The sequence below is a fragment of the Sinocyclocheilus grahami genome, unplaced genomic scaffold (assembly GCF_001515645.1).
Source record: "Sinocyclocheilus grahami isolate Dianchi unplaced genomic scaffold, SAMN03320097.WGS_v1.1 scaffold751.1, whole genome shotgun sequence".
Taxonomy (NCBI): Eukaryota; Metazoa; Chordata; class Actinopteri; order Cypriniformes; family Cyprinidae; genus Sinocyclocheilus; species Sinocyclocheilus grahami.
This window is the reverse complement of record NW_015505930.1, coordinates 394,834-412,270: the sequence shown is the minus strand read 5'-3', so window position 1 is coordinate 412,270 and position 17,437 is coordinate 394,834. Positions and strand designations below refer to the sequence as shown.

The following is a 17,437-nucleotide window of genomic DNA, read 5'->3' as shown; positions in this document are numbered from 1 at the left end:
CTCAGGTTAGAAACTTGCTTAACAAAACTTGTTGTGGATGTTTTACTTTTAAAATGTGCTTAGTTGTAATCCTGATTATCCTCAATGATGAATCTCATTTTTTTTATTTTTAATGCATTATTATTTTTATTATTATGAAATATGACCCGGACATATTTTTGACAGGCTTCGTGGCATTTTTCACTGTCGAGACTTTTATTATGAAAGCTAATGGACGCTTTGTGGTCCGCTTCAAAATTCAGTCGGGTTAAGTTGTGTGATGCGGGACGGTGTGAGAGAGAGAGGGGTTGACTGTCTCCTCGTTCCTCAGTCCTTCCCGCACGGAAACCTATTAATGATATTAGGGGGGTTACAGTCACCTCGGGGGGTTTCTGCAGTCCGAAACAAGTCAGCTCTCTATCTGTTATTGGGGAATGAACGACGAGAAAAGCCCGGATAGCGGCAAGAGAAACTCTGGGTATACCAGGTAAAAATGAACCACCGACCGGCTGTTAGTGACCACGACAAAAATAGAATTGTTACAGTTATATTTATATTTTGCGAATACATTGCGTTTTTGAAATGACAACACAAACAGGCCCAGTGTTTCCTGCTTTCCTGCACACTTTACGGATGTCACTGTATAATCGAATTATTGAATCATTAAAACCGATCTTTCGAATCGCTGTCTAAACTGAATGTTCGAATCATCTCAGCTGACATTTGAATCACTGTTCATATGGAAGGTTTCAAGTACTGTCTAAACAAACGTCAAGATCACTGTTCAAATGAAACATTTAAATGTTTTGATTCGAATCCGATTTTTTTTTAATCACTAAATCGAACCTTAGAATCACTGTCTAAATTGATATAATCGGTATTACTGTATAATCAGATTGTGGAATCCCTGTCTACATCGAACATTAGAATCAACGATGCTCAAAAATCACTAGGTTTTAAGACAAAATATTATGGTACAAAATTCCTTGGAGATGACTCTAAATCTTCGGCATCTCGTTGTTGACGGCATGGTTTGATAAATGAAGTTTACTTGAACTTGTACTGTTATTATATGACACTAGGTGAAAATGCATCCTAAGTAATTCATAGTTTTGTGTTATTGAAAACCTGTCTTACCTGAAAAATCTGTCACATTTAGAGCTTGATTAGACTGCAACATCCGATCCATCTCTATGTGGCTTTGTGTTTCTCTGTTCACAGTATTGAGCAAATGCTGGCTGTGAACCCCGGGAAGACGCCCATCAGTCTGCTGCAGGAATATGGAACGCGGATAGGAAAGACTCCAGTGTACGACCTGCTGAAGGCTGAGGGTCAGGCCCACCAGCCCAACTTCACCTTCCGTGTGTCTGTGGGAGACATCAACTGCACTGGCCAGGGCCCCAGCAAGAAAGCTGCCAAGCACAAAGCTGCCGAAGCTGCCCTGAAAATGCTGAAAGGAGGAATGCTGGGAGGGATTGGAGGGAATGGGATGGAGGGAGAAGAGTTTATCGGGATTGATATGGAGGGAGAATGGTAAAGATCAGATTGTGTGCCCATTTGAACAGAAAATACATTACACAAAGTTCTGTTTTTCCAAAAACTAAAGATTTAACAGAGGTTTCTGGCTTTTACATCATTGTGTTCTTTTTATTTTTTTATTTTGTCCAATGTGTTTTAGCCCTCAGTCAGAGATGAAATCATCCAGTTCAACACAACAAGCTGAGTGCAATCCAGTCGGAGCTTTGCAGGTGAGAGGCAATGACATACATTTCAAAATCAGAACAGATTAAAAAAAAACTAGGCACCATACACTTGCTGACTTTGTAAATGGTTAAAGAGAAAAATTGGCCAATGTAAACTAAATGATTGAGAATCACACACTTGCACAGAAAAACATGCACAGAAACATGTGTCTCGTTTCTAGGAGACATGTGATGAATAAAACAACAGTCTAAAATACCTCAAAAATGTGAAACATTTTTAATATCCTCCTACAGGATGGAATCAAGGTCTGAAACGAACAAAACAATGAAATCAGTTTGTGCCCATCATACACTTCATAATTTTCTGTGAAATCTGTCGAAATTTCAACTGCCCAAAACCTGCAGACTAGCTCAGACTTCTCGGCAACTATCGTTTACTTGTCCAGACTGCAAATTAGGAGTTTGCAAGTTAGTAAGTTTAAGTTAAAGTAAGTTTAGTTAGTAAGACTGCAAAAAAGGTTTTCTAGTGTATTCCAGTCTTAAGACAAAGATCCTTGGCAGTCATTGAACTGCAGATTTTGTGCTCCATACTTAATAGATTAAAAGCTGAAGAAAAGAGCCGTCTGCGTGTGCTAATTTTTGATGTGGCAATTAAGCATGAATAATATTAACTGATATTAGCATTTTTTTAATCATCCACATCAGTCTGTGTAAGGCAAGCCCATATTGGAAGCAGATAGTGTCAGTGCTTACTTCTAGCTTGAACTGTGTAAGGGAAACAGGTCAATTTAGCTCAAAGGGAATCATTTAAGATTTTAAAGGGAACTCCACCATTAATATGTAAGGGAATTAGGACAGAATCACTGTTTTACGGCTGATCACTGAGACGGCCAGCGATTTAGTGAACGAGCCGTATGACATCAATTCTGCAATGGATATTTATATCCAAAATATAGTGAAAACACTATTTATTAGCACAGTAACAAGATTGGCAGTTTAAGACATTAACTTGTGAGCACAAAACACAAGATACTTCTCTTTTCAATATAAATAAGGCTTTATTGGATAAATCTAAGACATATAAACTAATCTAACACATGAACACACGCATTCACACAAGTTTTCAGAAAGAGAGAGAGTGAGGAAATAATTAGTTTAAGAGAATGAAAATGTGAAATCCCAAGTTTACAGCAATAGCCTATGTGCAATTGCATAGATCTGAACAACCATCAATCACTTAATTAACCCTTGCATTGAGTTTGCTCAATGAGGCTCAAATTTACCTTAAATGCACCAGTTCAGTAGAATCTGGGGTACTTGCTTTCCGGTGTGGGGTTCCCCTCCTTGTCTGGGTGCTGAGAGGGGTTTCCCGCTTTTCTGATTGGCTGGAGGTTCAGTCTTGGGAAGCCAGTGATTGGGCATTGGCTGGCGACGCGGAGCTGTGGTCTGAAGTTGAAGGGTAGACAGCACTCATGCGGCGTTAGGCTTAACTCAGAACACGAAACTCTCAACGGAAAATAAAACAAACGAAAGAAATATAAATAGAAGTAAAGTTTGACGAGACCAGGTGGTGTTTCTCCCCATGGTTTTGGAGGAGCTGGCGTGTAAGCCAGACCACGCTCAAAACTAAAGAAGCATGACTAGGAGTGAAAAGCTAAAAGCCGCATGGCTAAAAAGCATATAACTAAAAAGCATGACTAGAAGCGAAAAGCTAAAAGCTAGACACAAAAAGTCAGACACAAAAAAGCAAAAAAGGCAAAAAGCTAAGTTTGATGGTGTTTCTAGTATTTAAACCAGGCTGTTTAACACACCCAAATGGTGTTTCGACCAATTAGATGTCGTGTGTGCCCGGGGCGTTGTATATTACTCCTCCCCATTCATAAATCAACTGTTATCTCATCATTCACATGACCTGCGTTTTTCCCGCTCTGGTAGAGTATACATTTTGGACATGATTTCTTATAATAAAAATATGATACATTTGACCAAGTATTGATTGGAAGAAACGTTTCAAGCATGAATTCTCAAACACACACATACTAAACATCAATAGCAATTCTTAAACTATTCAATAGTTATTCAAAATACATTCACAATAAATAAGGCATGATGGTTAAACATGTGGGTTAGATACATAATATGGAGTTATGCATAGCAATTATTAGCTGGTCACCAGTCCTTTTAGTGTCATTTAGGTGCATGGAAAGGCAGTTTCCGTGCCATTCTGTGAATGTATGAAGACCAGAGATTAAGGGGTCTGTAAGGAATTTCAGAAAGTCTGTTCTTTGTCGTGAGGTGGGGGGAAGTCAATTTACGGGGCTCGTGACTGCGTTTACTATCACGTGAGGGTCATGTGGTCATCTCTTTGACCATTTAATCTTGATTACTTGCTCCAAAATTGACAATCTCCTTCCTGAGTTGTTATGATCAGTGTGTTTCTTTTGTTTTAATGTTGAAAACTGTTCTGTGAAGAGTGGTTTAGGCTTGCTTCAGACTGGCTAATGCTCGGGTCTGATTTATGACATCCTGTTGTCTTGGGCCTCTGTGGAATTTTTTGACTCCTCGTGCCTCAACCATGTTTGACCAAATCTGAGATTGTCTGATTCGGTCTGATATCCTACAACTGTGTGTATATACAGTTCAAAATATATACACATGTATATTTTTCTTTGAATTTTTTTTTAAGTTTGTCGCGTTGAAAGAATCGTTATTTTTAACCTGGCAGCGAAAAAACAGCATATATATTGGTAATATTATTATGTCATATCAAATATACATGTATATTACTATACTAATATCATGAAGCTTATGTTGATTGTGCTTAAAAATGCTATTTCCACAGGAACTAGTAGTGCAGAAAGGCTGGCGTTTACCTGAGTACACAGTCACTCAAGAATCTGGGCCTGCACACCGCAAAGAGTTTACAATGACCTGCAGGGTGGAGAGATTTGTTGAGATAGGTACAACCTTTTTTTTTTTCTATAGTGATTCTTTTTAAATATGCAGTCCATTCAAAGTATTGCATGTCTTTAATCTTGTTTTTAAGGTAGTGGCACATCAAAAAAGCTTGCTAAAAGAAATGCAGCTGCAAAGATGCTCTCTCGTATCCATGATGTACCAGTGGACATGCGTAGCAGCCATGAGGCCGAAGCAGAAGATGACACCTTCAGTATAGTAAGACGTGCAGAATTTACTAAGCTGTAAATACAAATTTAGGGTTGTTTTGTGAATGTTCCTGTTTGAAAATATCGTCTTTCTTCAACAGCAAATAGGTGGCAGAGTAGACGGAGGGAAGTCTAAAGGTCTCGGTTGCACATGGGACTCTCTGCGGAACTCTGCCGGGGAGAAGATCCTACAGTTGCGCTGTCATCCTCTGGGCCAACCTGACTCCAATGACTCCAATTTTTGTGCTCTACTTCGTGAGCTCTCTGAGGAACAACGCTTTGATGTCAGCTACCTTGACATAGGTAAGATAAAAGCAAGCAAGCAAATTTGTATTTATATAGCACTTTTCCTAACAAGTTAATACAGTTCAAAGTGCTTTACAAGCAAGAAGGACCCAAATACAAAAACAATAGAATACACCAAATACAAAATAGAAATAAATCCATTAAAATACAAGAACACAAATTAAAGTTTAAATGATTAAAATATGAAATATAAAACAAAAACATTAAAAATAAAGGAAAAACAAAACATAAAATATACAAAGACTTTATAGGACATTACAGGAAAGCCAGACTAAAAAAATGTTTTAATTTAGATTTAAAACTATTAATACTTTCAGCACATCTTATGTCCGCTGGAAGGTTGTTCCGGAGGCAAGGAGCATAACGGCTAAAAGCAGCATCACCAAATTTTTTTGTTCTACTATGTGGTACAGTTGCAAGAAAATAATCTGAAGATCTGAGAGTCCTTCTGGGTTCATATACTGGAAGCATTTTTGAAAGATAGTCTGGAGCAAATCCGTGCAATGCCTTATAAACTAATAAACTATTTTTTTAATCAATATGAAAACTAACAGGTAAGCTGTGCAATGACTTGAATAATGTGATCTCTCTTTTTGGCTTTTGTCAATATTCGAGCAGCAGTATTTTGGATTCGTTGTAGTTGACAACGGTTTTGGTAGACCCGAAAGAAAGGCATTACAGTAGTCAAGCCTAGTGGTCGACCGATATGGGTTTTTTGACAGCCGATACCGATGCCGATATCTTGGAAAGCAGGGTGGCCAATGGCCGATATAAAGCCGATTGTAATTTTATATTTTTTAATTCATATTTAAGAAATTTGAAATCATTTGAAAATGGATTAAAAAATAAACGTGTAACATAAACATACTTATACTCTAGAAGACAAGAAAGCCAAGGTAACACTCATTTTACATACAGCACACAGTGAAGTGAAGCTGAACTCTCCTCCTGTCCGTATTCAATTCGCACGGACCATGACCGTCACAGAACACGCGATCATGCAGGTCACATGCACACTTCACAAGATCTCAACTAGATTCGACTAAGTCTGCAAGGTTTGTGAAATTAAATGTTCATTAGTCATTCAAAGATTTGTTTAAATTATATAAATGCGTATTTGCGGAATGCTGACGGCAAACAAGAAAATATTATGTTTGCCTTTAATAATATTAAATCGATCGTTATAATACTTTTTTTGTATACATTTTAATTCCTTTAACAGTTCTATCTGATTATTAGATAGACTTCTATCCATATTAGACAGAACTGAATGACAACAGCGAAAAAGAGGGAGAATGTAAGCACTGTGTGCTTAGGCGCTGCTGCAGCAGTTCTCGGCGCCGTCAAAATAAAAGTCCCGCCTCAAACACATCGGCCAAACAGGAAAAACATATCGATATTTTGAAAAATGGCAGATATCGGCCGATATATCGGCCTTGGCGAGATATCGGTCGACCACTCAAAGCCTGCTAGTTATAAATGCATGCATACATTTTTATATATTGCTCAGTGAGAGAAATGGTCTTACTTTAGCGGTGTTCTTCAGATGATAGAATGCCGTTTCTGTAATATTACGTACATGAGCTTTAAAGTTAAAATCCGAATCAAAGACGACAACTAAGTTTTTTGCCACTTGGCTTGGGTTTAATCCTAGTATCCTAGGTTAGGGGTCAATTTCTCACTCTCTGTGCTTTTGATCCAATATTCAAAACTTGTTTTATCTTTTTTGTGACATCCAGTGACAAGGCTAGTCTAACAAGCCCATTAAGTCATTTAAGTGTTTTAAAAGAATAGTTCACCCAAAAGATGTTGAAACCACTAACTACGCTATTCGGGGTAATAAGCAAAACAAGAACCAGTTGTGTTTTCTTAAATTCTTAGAAATGTACTATTTTTCGGACTTTGTTCATTCAGAGGAGCGCAGTTTGAGTGGCCTTTGCCAGTGTCTGGTGGAGTTGTCCACGCAGCCCATTACCGTCTGCCACGGATTCGCCTCCAGCCTTGATGCAGCACGTGTCAGCGCTGCCCACAACGCCCTTCAGTACCTCAAGATCATGGCAGGGGGGAAATAAACCACAGTAACAGCTCTCCTGTAACATTTTTTTTGTTTTGCTACCCAGAAGAAAATAGGAAAATCAGGTGAATTGAAGCTTACCTCTCCTGCCCCCAGCTGTGTAATACGAGGGGCTTGTTTGTTTGAAGCAGTAGGTGCACTATAATTGCAAGGCCCTTGTGTTTGAGACCTTACTGCTAGCAGCTGTGAAATCAGTTGGAGGACGTACTGATTTTCTCATTTTCACCTTGAATATGACACCAAAAGTGTGTACCCTTGCTCCTCAGTGCCTCTAAACAAAGGCAGGGGACACTATTAATTTGAAACCTGAGAACAAAGAATCACAGGTGTTCAGTGTGAGTGAATTTATCTCTGCAATTCATCTGGAAAGTGTCATATGTATTTCTTAACAAATAACTGAACTTTGCCCAGAAGTTTTCATCTTTTAACTTTCCCTCTGATTTTTTTTTTTTTTCATTTAAATTATGGCATAGAGAATTTGCTCTGTGACCTTGATGAATTTATGAACCTAGGACAGCATGACTTTTTTAACTGTAAATATTTCACTTTTGTACAATTTATTTTCATTATATTTTAGTAATAGAAGTTATTCATTAACATTTAGTTTGCTTCATAGAACGTATTAGTAAAATAAAGTCTTTTTCTCTCGGCTATTGAAAATAATATCATTTTTAACATTGGCCTGACAGTCAGTGGTAAATATCTACCTCTGTGCAAGTGTTTCTGCCTCACAGGCTTCATCATTACATTTGGACTGGCAAAGATTGAATTGTTCATATTCAATATAATAGTATATGACCAACAACAGTAGTATGTGACTGTGTGACAACTGATGTAATTTGTACCAAATTGGTGAATCCGTGATCTATTGAATATTTTATCTTGAACAATAAACTTGAAATTGACATTATCTTCTGCTTTGGGCATTTAGTCATTTGTGACCACAAAACCCAGTCTTAAGTCGCTGGGGTATATTTGTAGTAATAGCCAAAAATACATTATATGGGTCGAAATTATAGATTTTTCTTCTATGCCAAAAATCATTAGGATATTATGTAAAGATCATGTTCCATGAAGATATTTTGTAAATGTTCTACTGTAAATATATTAAAACGTAATTTTTGATTAGTAATATGCATTGCTAAGAACTTCATTTGGACAATTTTTTGGCACCCTCAGATTCCAGATTTTCAAATAGTTGTCCTATCCTAACAAAGCTTATTCAACTTTCAGATGATGTATAAATCTCAATTTTGAAAAACTGACCCTTATGACTGGTTTTGTAGCAAATTCTATTCATCCTTAGCAAATTCTATTCATCTTGTTTGCATGTTTTGCAAAAGTGGTCCTGTTGTGCTTAACCTGCCTCAAGAGGGCAACAGAGTTAGATTTTAATGTCAGTAGTGGATCTGAAGAAGAATGTTTATGCTAATAAACATTAAAACAGCTTGTTTTGTGTTCACATACTTGGTTTCAATGAGAATGAAAAGAGTTTCTTATGGACAACATTTCTGTATTCAAATCATTAATTTTGTGTTTCCGAGTCACCTCTGCATTATCATACAAGTTCCTTAACCAGTCTATCAAAACTCAATAGTTCAAATAAATTATTTATTACCATTGTGGAATTACAAATGAAGGCAATATGTACAGCAGTTCATCCATCTGAACAAGAAAAAACGAAAAAGTGCACAAAATGAGAAGCCTAATACAAATAAAACTATTACAAAACCGGATTGTATGCATCATTCAAGGCTGTTGGTTTTCACATTAGAGTAACAATAAAGCAACATTCATACATGCTCCTGGTCTTACTGTGCATGGCTTATCTCTGCAAGCTATTCCAAAGATAAAGTCATTCCTGTTGGACAAATCCACTTAAAAAGATAGGTTTGCAAACACCATTTCATGTTCACTTTAAGGATATTAGTAGATGCACTTTGTGCTTCATTAGCCTGAGATTTAATGTTATGTTTTCTCTGGGGTTAAGAGGGAATGGTGCACATCCTCTTCAGCATATCCACTGCTATCCGACTGAAAACTGTCCCCTCGCAGGGGCGACGCTGGGGAAAAAAAACAATGCGTAAAAGAATGGATGATTTTATATAGTCAAAGCACACAATTCAGTTTCAACCGTTTCTGTGAACCAAAAAGAAAAGGACATTATGCAGATTATTTTGTGACTTCCTGTTAGGTTGTTTCCCTGAAATGTGATAAGGCAGACAAGATCAGCCAGACTAATTTGCCGCGAGCGATGTGTTTTTAACAAGTCAGCAAAACACCTCCCTCTATCACCACATTAACACATGCTGCTTTCTGTGAACTTGTAAGGCTGATTTTGCTCATTTTGATGATTATCAGCTGTTCAGCTGAATTTATTTTACTAAACTGATCAAGAACTAGTCAAATTACTGGTTAAAATGTGCCTCATTACTTCTAATCATGATAAGGACTACTCATGCTACTTACATTTGTGTTGATGCGTCGAAACAGACAATGTGACTGTGGAGCAGAATTCTGATGACGTGGCTTCCTCTTCCTCTGCACTGTGAACCTGAATTGAAACCCTATAATTAATGATCATCCCACAGCACAATGCCACAGTATAGACAACTAGATTTTTACTTTGCCAGAGTGCTGGTTTCCTTTACAAAACATGCTTCCTCAATGCTTGTTTGCTATGCATTTTCAAATGTGTTCTTTGTGGGTTTTAGCATGTTGCTTACTGGCCAAAGTCAAATAAGCCAACCCCAAAGTTTCTATGATACTACTGTCGTTCATTGATTAGGGGAAATTGTAAGTTTGAGGCATCATTCATGTCCAAAACACAAACATGGATGAGATGCATACCACATTTTAATGCTTAAAGGGACAGTTCACCCTAGGAATGTATGAGGTTCCATTTGTGCCAAAAATGAACCGACTGCTTTGTGCTTTATACTACACATTTGTCCTTGTCTACAGTCATTGCCTACTTGTTCATCTAAATTAGTATATGTTGATATGTATGTCCTATGTTGTATTGTTGTTTATGATGTATTGTTCTGTCATCCTTACAGTAATGTACTACAACCTTTGGAACATGGAAAAATAATTACAGTATTTTTTAATAAAAGAATGCTGTACTGTACATAATTTTTCTTAAACTTTTTCTTACTATACACTACATTTATAAAGGGACGTATTGGCAAAATATCACTAGGAATATGGCCCACTATATCAAATGTAATTTGAACATAATATCTAGGTGAAATACTGTTTTTTTCCCCCTAAAATAATTGAGTACTGTATGCGTATAAAGTAAGATACTGGCAAAAGCCCATATAGTCAGTCTGCCCACTAGCCGTTTACTATAACCTTGTAAAAATTATACATTTGAATGAATGATTAGACTTCGTTTATGTTTTTGCACTGTGAGTGAAATTTGCAGACAGTCTCTTAAGCAGCCTAGGCAAATATGCAGCGAATATGGAACCAAAAACTAACTTTACCGTGCTCAGTAAGCGCGACAGAACAGAACATGAGTAAAGACAACAGTAAGGATGACAGAACAATACAACATAAACAGAGGACATGCACATCAACATATACTAATTTAGCTGAACAAGTGGGCAATGACTGTAGACAAGGACAAATGTGTAGTACAAAGCACAAGGCAGTCGGTTCATTTTTGGCACAAATGGAACCTCATACATTCCTAAGCTGAACTTTCCCTTGAAGCATTGAACTGTGGCATGTATCTCATTCATGTTTGTGTTTCGGACATGAATGATGCCTCAAACTTACAATTTTCCCCTAATCAATGAACAATGAACGATGAGTATCATAGAAATCATTTTACTCACCCTCATGTCAATCAAAAACTGTATGACTTTCTTTCTTTTTCAAAACACAAAAGATATTTTGAAGAATGTTTTAAATGTTTTTGGACACAGTGAAGGCCAGTGCAGACCCCACTTTCATATTTTTCACTTTGTCAGACATTTTTCAAAATTTCTTGTTTTGTGTTCAACAGAAGCTCTGGAACAATATGAGGGTGAGTAAATGATGGCAATTCTCATTTTTGTAATAGTGTAAAAAGTAATAGCGCAAAAGCTTGCGGTGTTATGACAACAAGTCACATAATTTCTATGCAGAGGTGGAATACAAAGAGGAAGTTTGGAGGTGGATTCAGCAATAAAGAGTTGAATAATACTCTGTTAATGACGTCTAACGGGAGAATCTGTGTGGGCAACTGCTCTTGACATGAAATGCATTAAAATTATAAGAGATAGCGTACCTCTTCCAGCTCGAAGGAGTTGCCTTGTTTGCTCAGGTTTAGTGGTTTTACTGGACTTAGAAATGTTGGTGTCTTGATGTTGGATGAACTCTGCTCCTGTGTGTCTCTGTTGGAAAGGGTGGTGTCGTCCTCCCATCCAGTGATTGTGATCTGACATAACTCTGATTTGGGTAAATTCATTGCTTTTGATTGTCTTACAGAAGGTTTATTTGTCATCTGGTGTGCAAATGGTTTGTTTTTGATATCCATACTATTTGTGTGTAGGCAGCGATAAGGTGCCTGATTCACATATTCAACAACCTGAGGGCATATGATATCATGGGCAATGATAGGAACAGGTTCCATAACACTGGAGCTATTCGAGAAAACAGAATGCAGGGTACAATCTTTGGACTTCACGTCCATGTCCGTTTTTGGTTCTAGGCAAGGTGTACACTCTGCTAATGCATGGCCGAAGTTGTGTATGTTTTTATTTGTCATCTCGGATAGTGACTGACAAGGTACATGGTCCAAGGAATCAGTCCTTTCTGTGTTTTCCCCATACGTCTCTTCCTCAAGTTCTTTCTTGCTCTCTATAAACCAGTCCAAGTCTTGTTCTAAATCATCTACTTCCATTTGAAGACATAACTCTTCATTGTCATTTTCTGCACTTTTCTCAACTACATCTGACAGACTGCATTTCCGCTTACGAGGTGAACTGCTTGGAGACGTGGAGTCCGAGCCACGGGATCCCGTGTACAAGCACATCTTGGAGATAGTGTCTTTTAATCTTTCAACAGGGGAGCGCGGTTCACTGCGGACACTGGTTCGAGACATGGTCCTCTCTACAATTGGGGAGGTGAAGGTTAACTGGGGTGGCGCAAGCTTCTGAAGCGGCGTTCGGGACACATGGGAGTACAGTGAATAGAAGGCATTGGCCATTGCCGTCAATGCCTCTACTTGTCGGAAACGACCTGTGCAAAAACCAGAGATGAAAGTGAGGGAATGTGACAGTTTCTACAGTAGTAGTACGAGCAACATTCTGAAAGTCTGAATTCCTTACTTGCTAATGAAAGACAGGGGTCTTCCTGGTGTATCCTGGAAAGCTGGGATTCAAGGAACAGGCGGAAGTTGATGCCTCTTAGCTGGGACGGGAAGTTGAAGAAGCGGACTGGGATGCGGGCAGTGACCTGCGGTTCCTCGCAACCAAAACCCAGCTGGAAAAGAGTCTCTTCTGCATCTTCAGCACGCATTTGGAGGACCTCAGACACACTGGGGAATTTTTGAGATGTGGCAAAAGATATTTAAGAAAAACAAGTAAAGAGTGAACTCTGGTTCAGGTAGACATGCACGGAATCTGTGCCCACGGGAATTCCAGTGCCTGTCATTCATGAAGACCTTAATTCTTCATCCCTTTCATGTTTATTTGTTGAATTTGTTGCATAATTTTATGCTTTCAAATACCAACAGGGGTGTAGCATGTTAGTCCAAGGAATTTTGTTGTTAGAACTGAATAATGCAGAAAATGTGAAAAAACTGAACAGTTGGCATACTTATCAGTGAGGGCCACATATTCCACATACAGGTTATTTATATTACAGGGTCTTACTGTCATGCGAGACAAATACATTTATTACTACTTTATCATGCATCACAGCAACCACCTTGATTGGCTCTACCAAAACCATTTACAGTTTGACTTCAGAAGCACAAATCCATCTTGAGCATGAAAGTGTTTTGGTTATTTTCTGCCATGCACTAAGTGGAGAACCTTCATTCAACAGGCCAGCTTAATGTACTACTATCCAGTGTGTTCCATCTCACCCATGCTCTTACCTGGAAGCAGTCCTGTTGGTAGTAGTTGAGAAGGCACTGGATGCGACACTCTGGCCCATGCTGAACAATGGCAGGTTGAGCTTCTGGTGAGGTATGCTGCTGACACACAAACAACCCATAAAAATACAATGAAAGGAGGGAATATGTTAGGGTTAGAAACATAAATAAGTAACCTTGAGCAAGACAATGAAGGTGGTAGCTCAATGGTACAACAAAATCAGCCTATTTCTTACCTAAACTGTGGTGCACCTGATGCAGAATATAATGCAGTAGCTGTGAAATAAATAATTCAGGTATAAAAGTTTGGGAAAGAATTGAGTACTTTTATTCAGCAACAATGCATTAAATTGATCAAAAGTAATTGTAAAGACTATTACAATGATACAAATGCTATCTATTCATCAAAGAATCCTGAAAAAAAAATCATGATTTCCGAAATGAAGAAATATTTCTGGAGCACCAAATCAACATATTAGATTAATTTCTGAAGGATCATGTGACACTGAAGATTGGAGTAATAGCCGCTTTGCCATCTCAAGAATAAATAACATTTAAGAATATATTAAAATGCAGAATGGTTATTTGAAATTGTAATAATATTTCTCAATATTACTATATTTTTGATCAAACAAATGCAGTTATGGTGAGCAACTTCTTTCAAAAAAACTGAAAGAAGCACAAACTTTTAAACTGTGTCTTAAAACACCATTTATTACTTGCTTAATCTGTATGCATATTTGGCCTTGTGCATGTGTGTTTCCGGATGCAAGAGTGGCTCATTATTTTAAATGTAATATGCAAAGGAGGCGCAGGAGGTTCGCTTTCAAATATAAATGCAGTGCCACTTCATACACTATGTAATCACTGCCATCATACTAATTGTGAGACCCTTACTGACAACCACAAACTCGGATGTCACTCAAGAAAGAGGTTTGTCATCACAAATAACCTATTATTCAAAATTCACTGCGGGAGCATAAGGGTCTAGCACAAAATTGCCTTTAATTAGCAGTTATCCGATATGTCGCACAGACGTGGAATATAACACCTGGGGGTTGCAATCAAAATAAAGTCTATCTGAAACTATTCGTTATTCAGCAGACATTTTTAGACTCTACAAAAGAGAACTGTTTGTTAAATGTGATATGCGTGTTCTTTCTAACGATATTAAAACACTTCCAACTGTCACCACTTCTTCATAATAGCTGAGTTACAGTTACTATTGTGTTGTTTCCACTCACCTTCTGCACCCAGACTCAGATCATCTTCAAAGCTTGTACCTGTCTTCAAAGGGCCTGTAGAATAACATTTTACAATTCAATCAGGATTTAGACATAGAGCAAAGGTCCATCGGCTATTCTAGTCATTAATCACTGGTAAGCCTGCACCTGCTGAGGTCTCCAAAAAGCTTGTGGGAGTTTTGCTCAATTCTAATGGCTGTTATTCATCATTTAAAGTTCTTGCATGTTTCTTTATTAAATACATTAGCTAATTGGATCACCTAAAAATGTGTGGGGGAAAAAAATGTCTATGGATTTTATGTGCCCACTCATTACATATGTGAAAATGACATTTTGTAATTCTACTGTTGATTACGCAGGTTTTAAACTTCTTCACTTAAACTCTATCAAAATCTTTTTTTTTCAAAGAACTTAATCGTAATCCAACATCCAACTTGTTTCGCCCTCAACCTACCTATTGTTAGGTGACTGCTTTTGGCAGGAGGGGCTTCATTCCTACAGATAAGATGAAGAAAAGAAAGGAGAAATAAATTAAAAATGCACTTTTATCAAGAGTGAATCAGCAGAGGTCTGTGGGCGGGATGCGGGCATGCAGTAAAATACTGCGATAAAAATAGAGACGCACACAGCAAATCTTTCAATTCTTGTGGCAGTATGTAGCCCTTATTAAACAAATGTCAGAAAGATATTACTCGCTTTGTAAGCATTGCTGATTTTGTTCGGACTACTGCTGCTATGAATGTGATTAGTAGAAATTTTATTTACAAGCTTTGCAGAGTATATTTACAAAAAATAATTTCTAAAAGTTAATTACCTACATGCTAAACGTGCATTTGATTTTTGAAATTCATTTGAAAACACTTTATTTTTGCCTTCTCTAGCAGTTGTAGGAACTTGCAAAGCCTGAACGGTGAGAAACAATAACAAAAATGTCAAGTTTTGTCTGCTATTTCCTGATCCAGAAAGGGAAAATTTGAAAACAGAATCTTCCTCAGCACAATCTGTAAATAGAGCAAAACATGGTCCATGTGTTTTTAACCTGCATGACCTTCAACAAATAAACCCAAGAGCATTTGTGGTTTTCCACTCACTTGCCGTCATTGTATTACAACTGACACACAATGCCTGTCTTTTATAGAAAGCATTCACACAAACACTCACCCACAACCTTGAAGCCAGGTTTCAATCTTTCCAGCAGAGCATCCTGTGGAAACAAAATAAAGACGCACAAAGTGATCTTAGCCTGTCTATTTGAGAATGGGTGTGTGTGTGTGTGTGTGAGTGATAGAGAGAGAGAGAGAGAGAGAGAGAGAGGTGTAACTGAGTGTTCTGTTTTGGAAATAAAGTTTATCTGCTGGTAACCGTGTACTGTTTGTGGTCTGCCATTTATCTCTGACAGTGGCAATTATAATAAGGTGACCTGATTAAGCTGTAATACAATTTTATTTTATTATTTTATTTTAGCCCAATCTATTGTCCAACATATTTTTATCTGACTGTGTTTTGCTTAAAACAAATATACTGAAAGCATACAACGGTCCTAGAAAGTATTTGGATTCTTAAACATGCATGCATGTCATTCTAACAGATAACATAGTATGAAGCCAAGTGGCGTTATTTAAATAAAGATTACACAAGTGCAGCTTTCAAGCTAAATATTTCCCAAATGAAAAAAAAAATATTGAGCTAAAACATTTACATTTAGTCATTTAGCAGACGCTTTTATCCAAAGCGACTTACAAAAAAAAAATCTTTTAAAATTGAAGCAATAAATGATCCTGGTTGCATTATGTACTAGCTTCAATTCACGTGCTTAAGAGGAAATGAGATATGCAGCTTCTTTCCATATTATCAACTTATTGACACAGCTGGACGTTAAACATTAACCTGATGCTCACCATCCACAAAGACATCATCTTGGAGAGAGAAATGAGACTGATGTTCTGCTGTTGGGCTGCGGTGTTCTGCATCTTTTACGGTAAACTTGCGGCGGCTGCTTGCCCACGCCTGGCGCCTCTCAATCTTAGAAGGACTCTCCATCTCTGTGGCCACCTACCGCAAGAAAACCCTTTGCAGGATTATTTAACCTAAACCTGAGACTGGTTGACAAACATTATTGCATAAAAAAGCAAAGTTTGAACAGCATAATAGACTACAATTAAATAAAACTGGAAACAAATTGAAATTGAAATCACTCTCAAATGTAAACTGTGGCAAATGTAGGCCTACATATTGTCAGATTTTGTGTAAAAAAAATTATATATCAAAATAAACATTTCCATTTTTATTTCCATACTTCACACTGTTTCAAAGCAGCTTTACAGAAACTCATGATGCTAATGATTAATACATTAATGCTTACTAGATCTTTCTGATTCATACCAGTACTGTCATTTGAAATGCATCAAATTAAGCCATATGTGGCATTTTACTTTTATACCTCAAAACTATTTTTATATAGAGACTTCTACAGTCACATCAGGAGGGTTGTGTTCATGTGTTATTATAGTGTTTTCACTCCTCTGTGGGTGATTTATAATGTTTAGCTGGTTAGTGTGTAAACTATGACTCGCAGAGAGGTATTTTTTAATAATTTTTCAGGGAGATATTGACGTCTCGAGCAACCCTAATTGTTTTTAGCGTCCCTATCAATGAGACATATTTGAAATATGTAAAACTGAAATAAAACTATAATTCATGGTGTTTATGTTTGGCCATTCTGAAGAGGATCACAATGAAAAGTCCTCAAACGATTTGATATGGTTACCTTGTGGGCGACCGACATTTATAATTGTGAACGTCTATAGATGCTTGTCAACAATCTGAAATACGTTTTAAACAAGACACTTTTTTGCCATATATATATATATATATAT

The 17,437-nt window shown here is 37.4% G+C and overlaps 2 protein-coding genes across 7 annotated transcripts in view; one reads left to right on the top strand and one right to left on the bottom strand.

Annotated features, from left to right (window-relative positions):
- Window positions 1-239: 239 nt before the first annotated feature.
- Window positions 240-8,136, top strand: LOC107561017 (RISC-loading complex subunit tarbp2-like). Of its 2 annotated transcripts, none has more exons than XM_016245346.1 (7): window positions 240-466; window positions 1,201-1,512; window positions 1,658-1,727; window positions 4,525-4,642; window positions 4,729-4,856; window positions 4,948-5,149; window positions 7,067-8,136. In XM_016245346.1, the coding sequence occupies exons 1-7, from the start codon at window positions 414-416 to the stop codon at window positions 7,222-7,224; spliced, it is 1,041 nt and encodes a 346-aa protein (XP_016100832.1). In that variant the 5' UTR covers window positions 240-413; the 3' UTR covers window positions 7,225-8,136. The 2 variants fall into 2 exon arrangements, with proteins under 2 accessions (XP_016100832.1, XP_016100833.1); XM_016245347.1 differs by lacking the exon at window positions 7,067-8,136 and adding an exon at window positions 5,470-5,900.
- A 717-nt stretch (window positions 8,137-8,853) lies between these two features.
- The window catches only part of LOC107561015 (protein TESPA1-like), a 9,725-nt gene continuing 1,141 nt past the window's right edge, over window positions 8,854-17,437 (bottom strand). For 2 of the 5 annotated variants that reach the window (XM_016245343.1, XM_016245344.1), the window contains 10 exons: window positions 16,460-16,613; window positions 15,723-15,765; window positions 15,016-15,056; window positions 14,562-14,615; window positions 13,554-13,593; window positions 13,321-13,419; window positions 12,548-12,756; window positions 11,506-12,458; window positions 9,696-9,780; window positions 8,854-9,289 (listed from right to left, as the gene is read on the bottom strand). In XM_016245343.1, the coding sequence (XP_016100829.1) occupies window positions 9,195-9,289; window positions 9,696-9,780; window positions 11,506-12,458; window positions 12,548-12,756; window positions 13,321-13,419; window positions 13,554-13,593; window positions 14,562-14,615; window positions 15,016-15,056; window positions 15,723-15,765; window positions 16,460-16,601 (1,761 nt within the window). In that variant the 5' untranslated portion in view covers window positions 16,602-16,613 and the 3' untranslated portion in view covers window positions 8,854-9,194. Of the gene's footprint in view, window positions 9,290-9,695; window positions 9,781-11,505; window positions 12,459-12,547; window positions 12,757-13,320; window positions 13,420-13,553; window positions 13,594-14,561; window positions 14,616-15,015; window positions 15,057-15,722; window positions 15,766-16,459; window positions 16,630-17,328; window positions 17,370-17,437 lie in introns of those variants that run through there. The other 3 variants (XM_016245345.1, XM_016245341.1, XM_016245342.1) reach the window with 3 other exon arrangements.

Coding starts and splice junctions, on each gene's coding strand:
- LOC107561017 (XM_016245346.1), top strand. CDS start 414: ATGAACGACGAGAAAAGCCCGGATAGCGGCAAGAGAAACTCTGGGTAT. Junction 4,643..4,728: donor GGAGAGATTTGTTGAGATAG/GTACAACCTTTT, acceptor CTTGTTTTTAAG/GTAGTGGCACATCAAAAAAG. Junction 5,150..7,066: donor TGTCAGCTACCTTGACATAG/GTAAGATAAAAG, acceptor TTGTTCATTCAG/AGGAGCGCAGTTTGAGTGGC.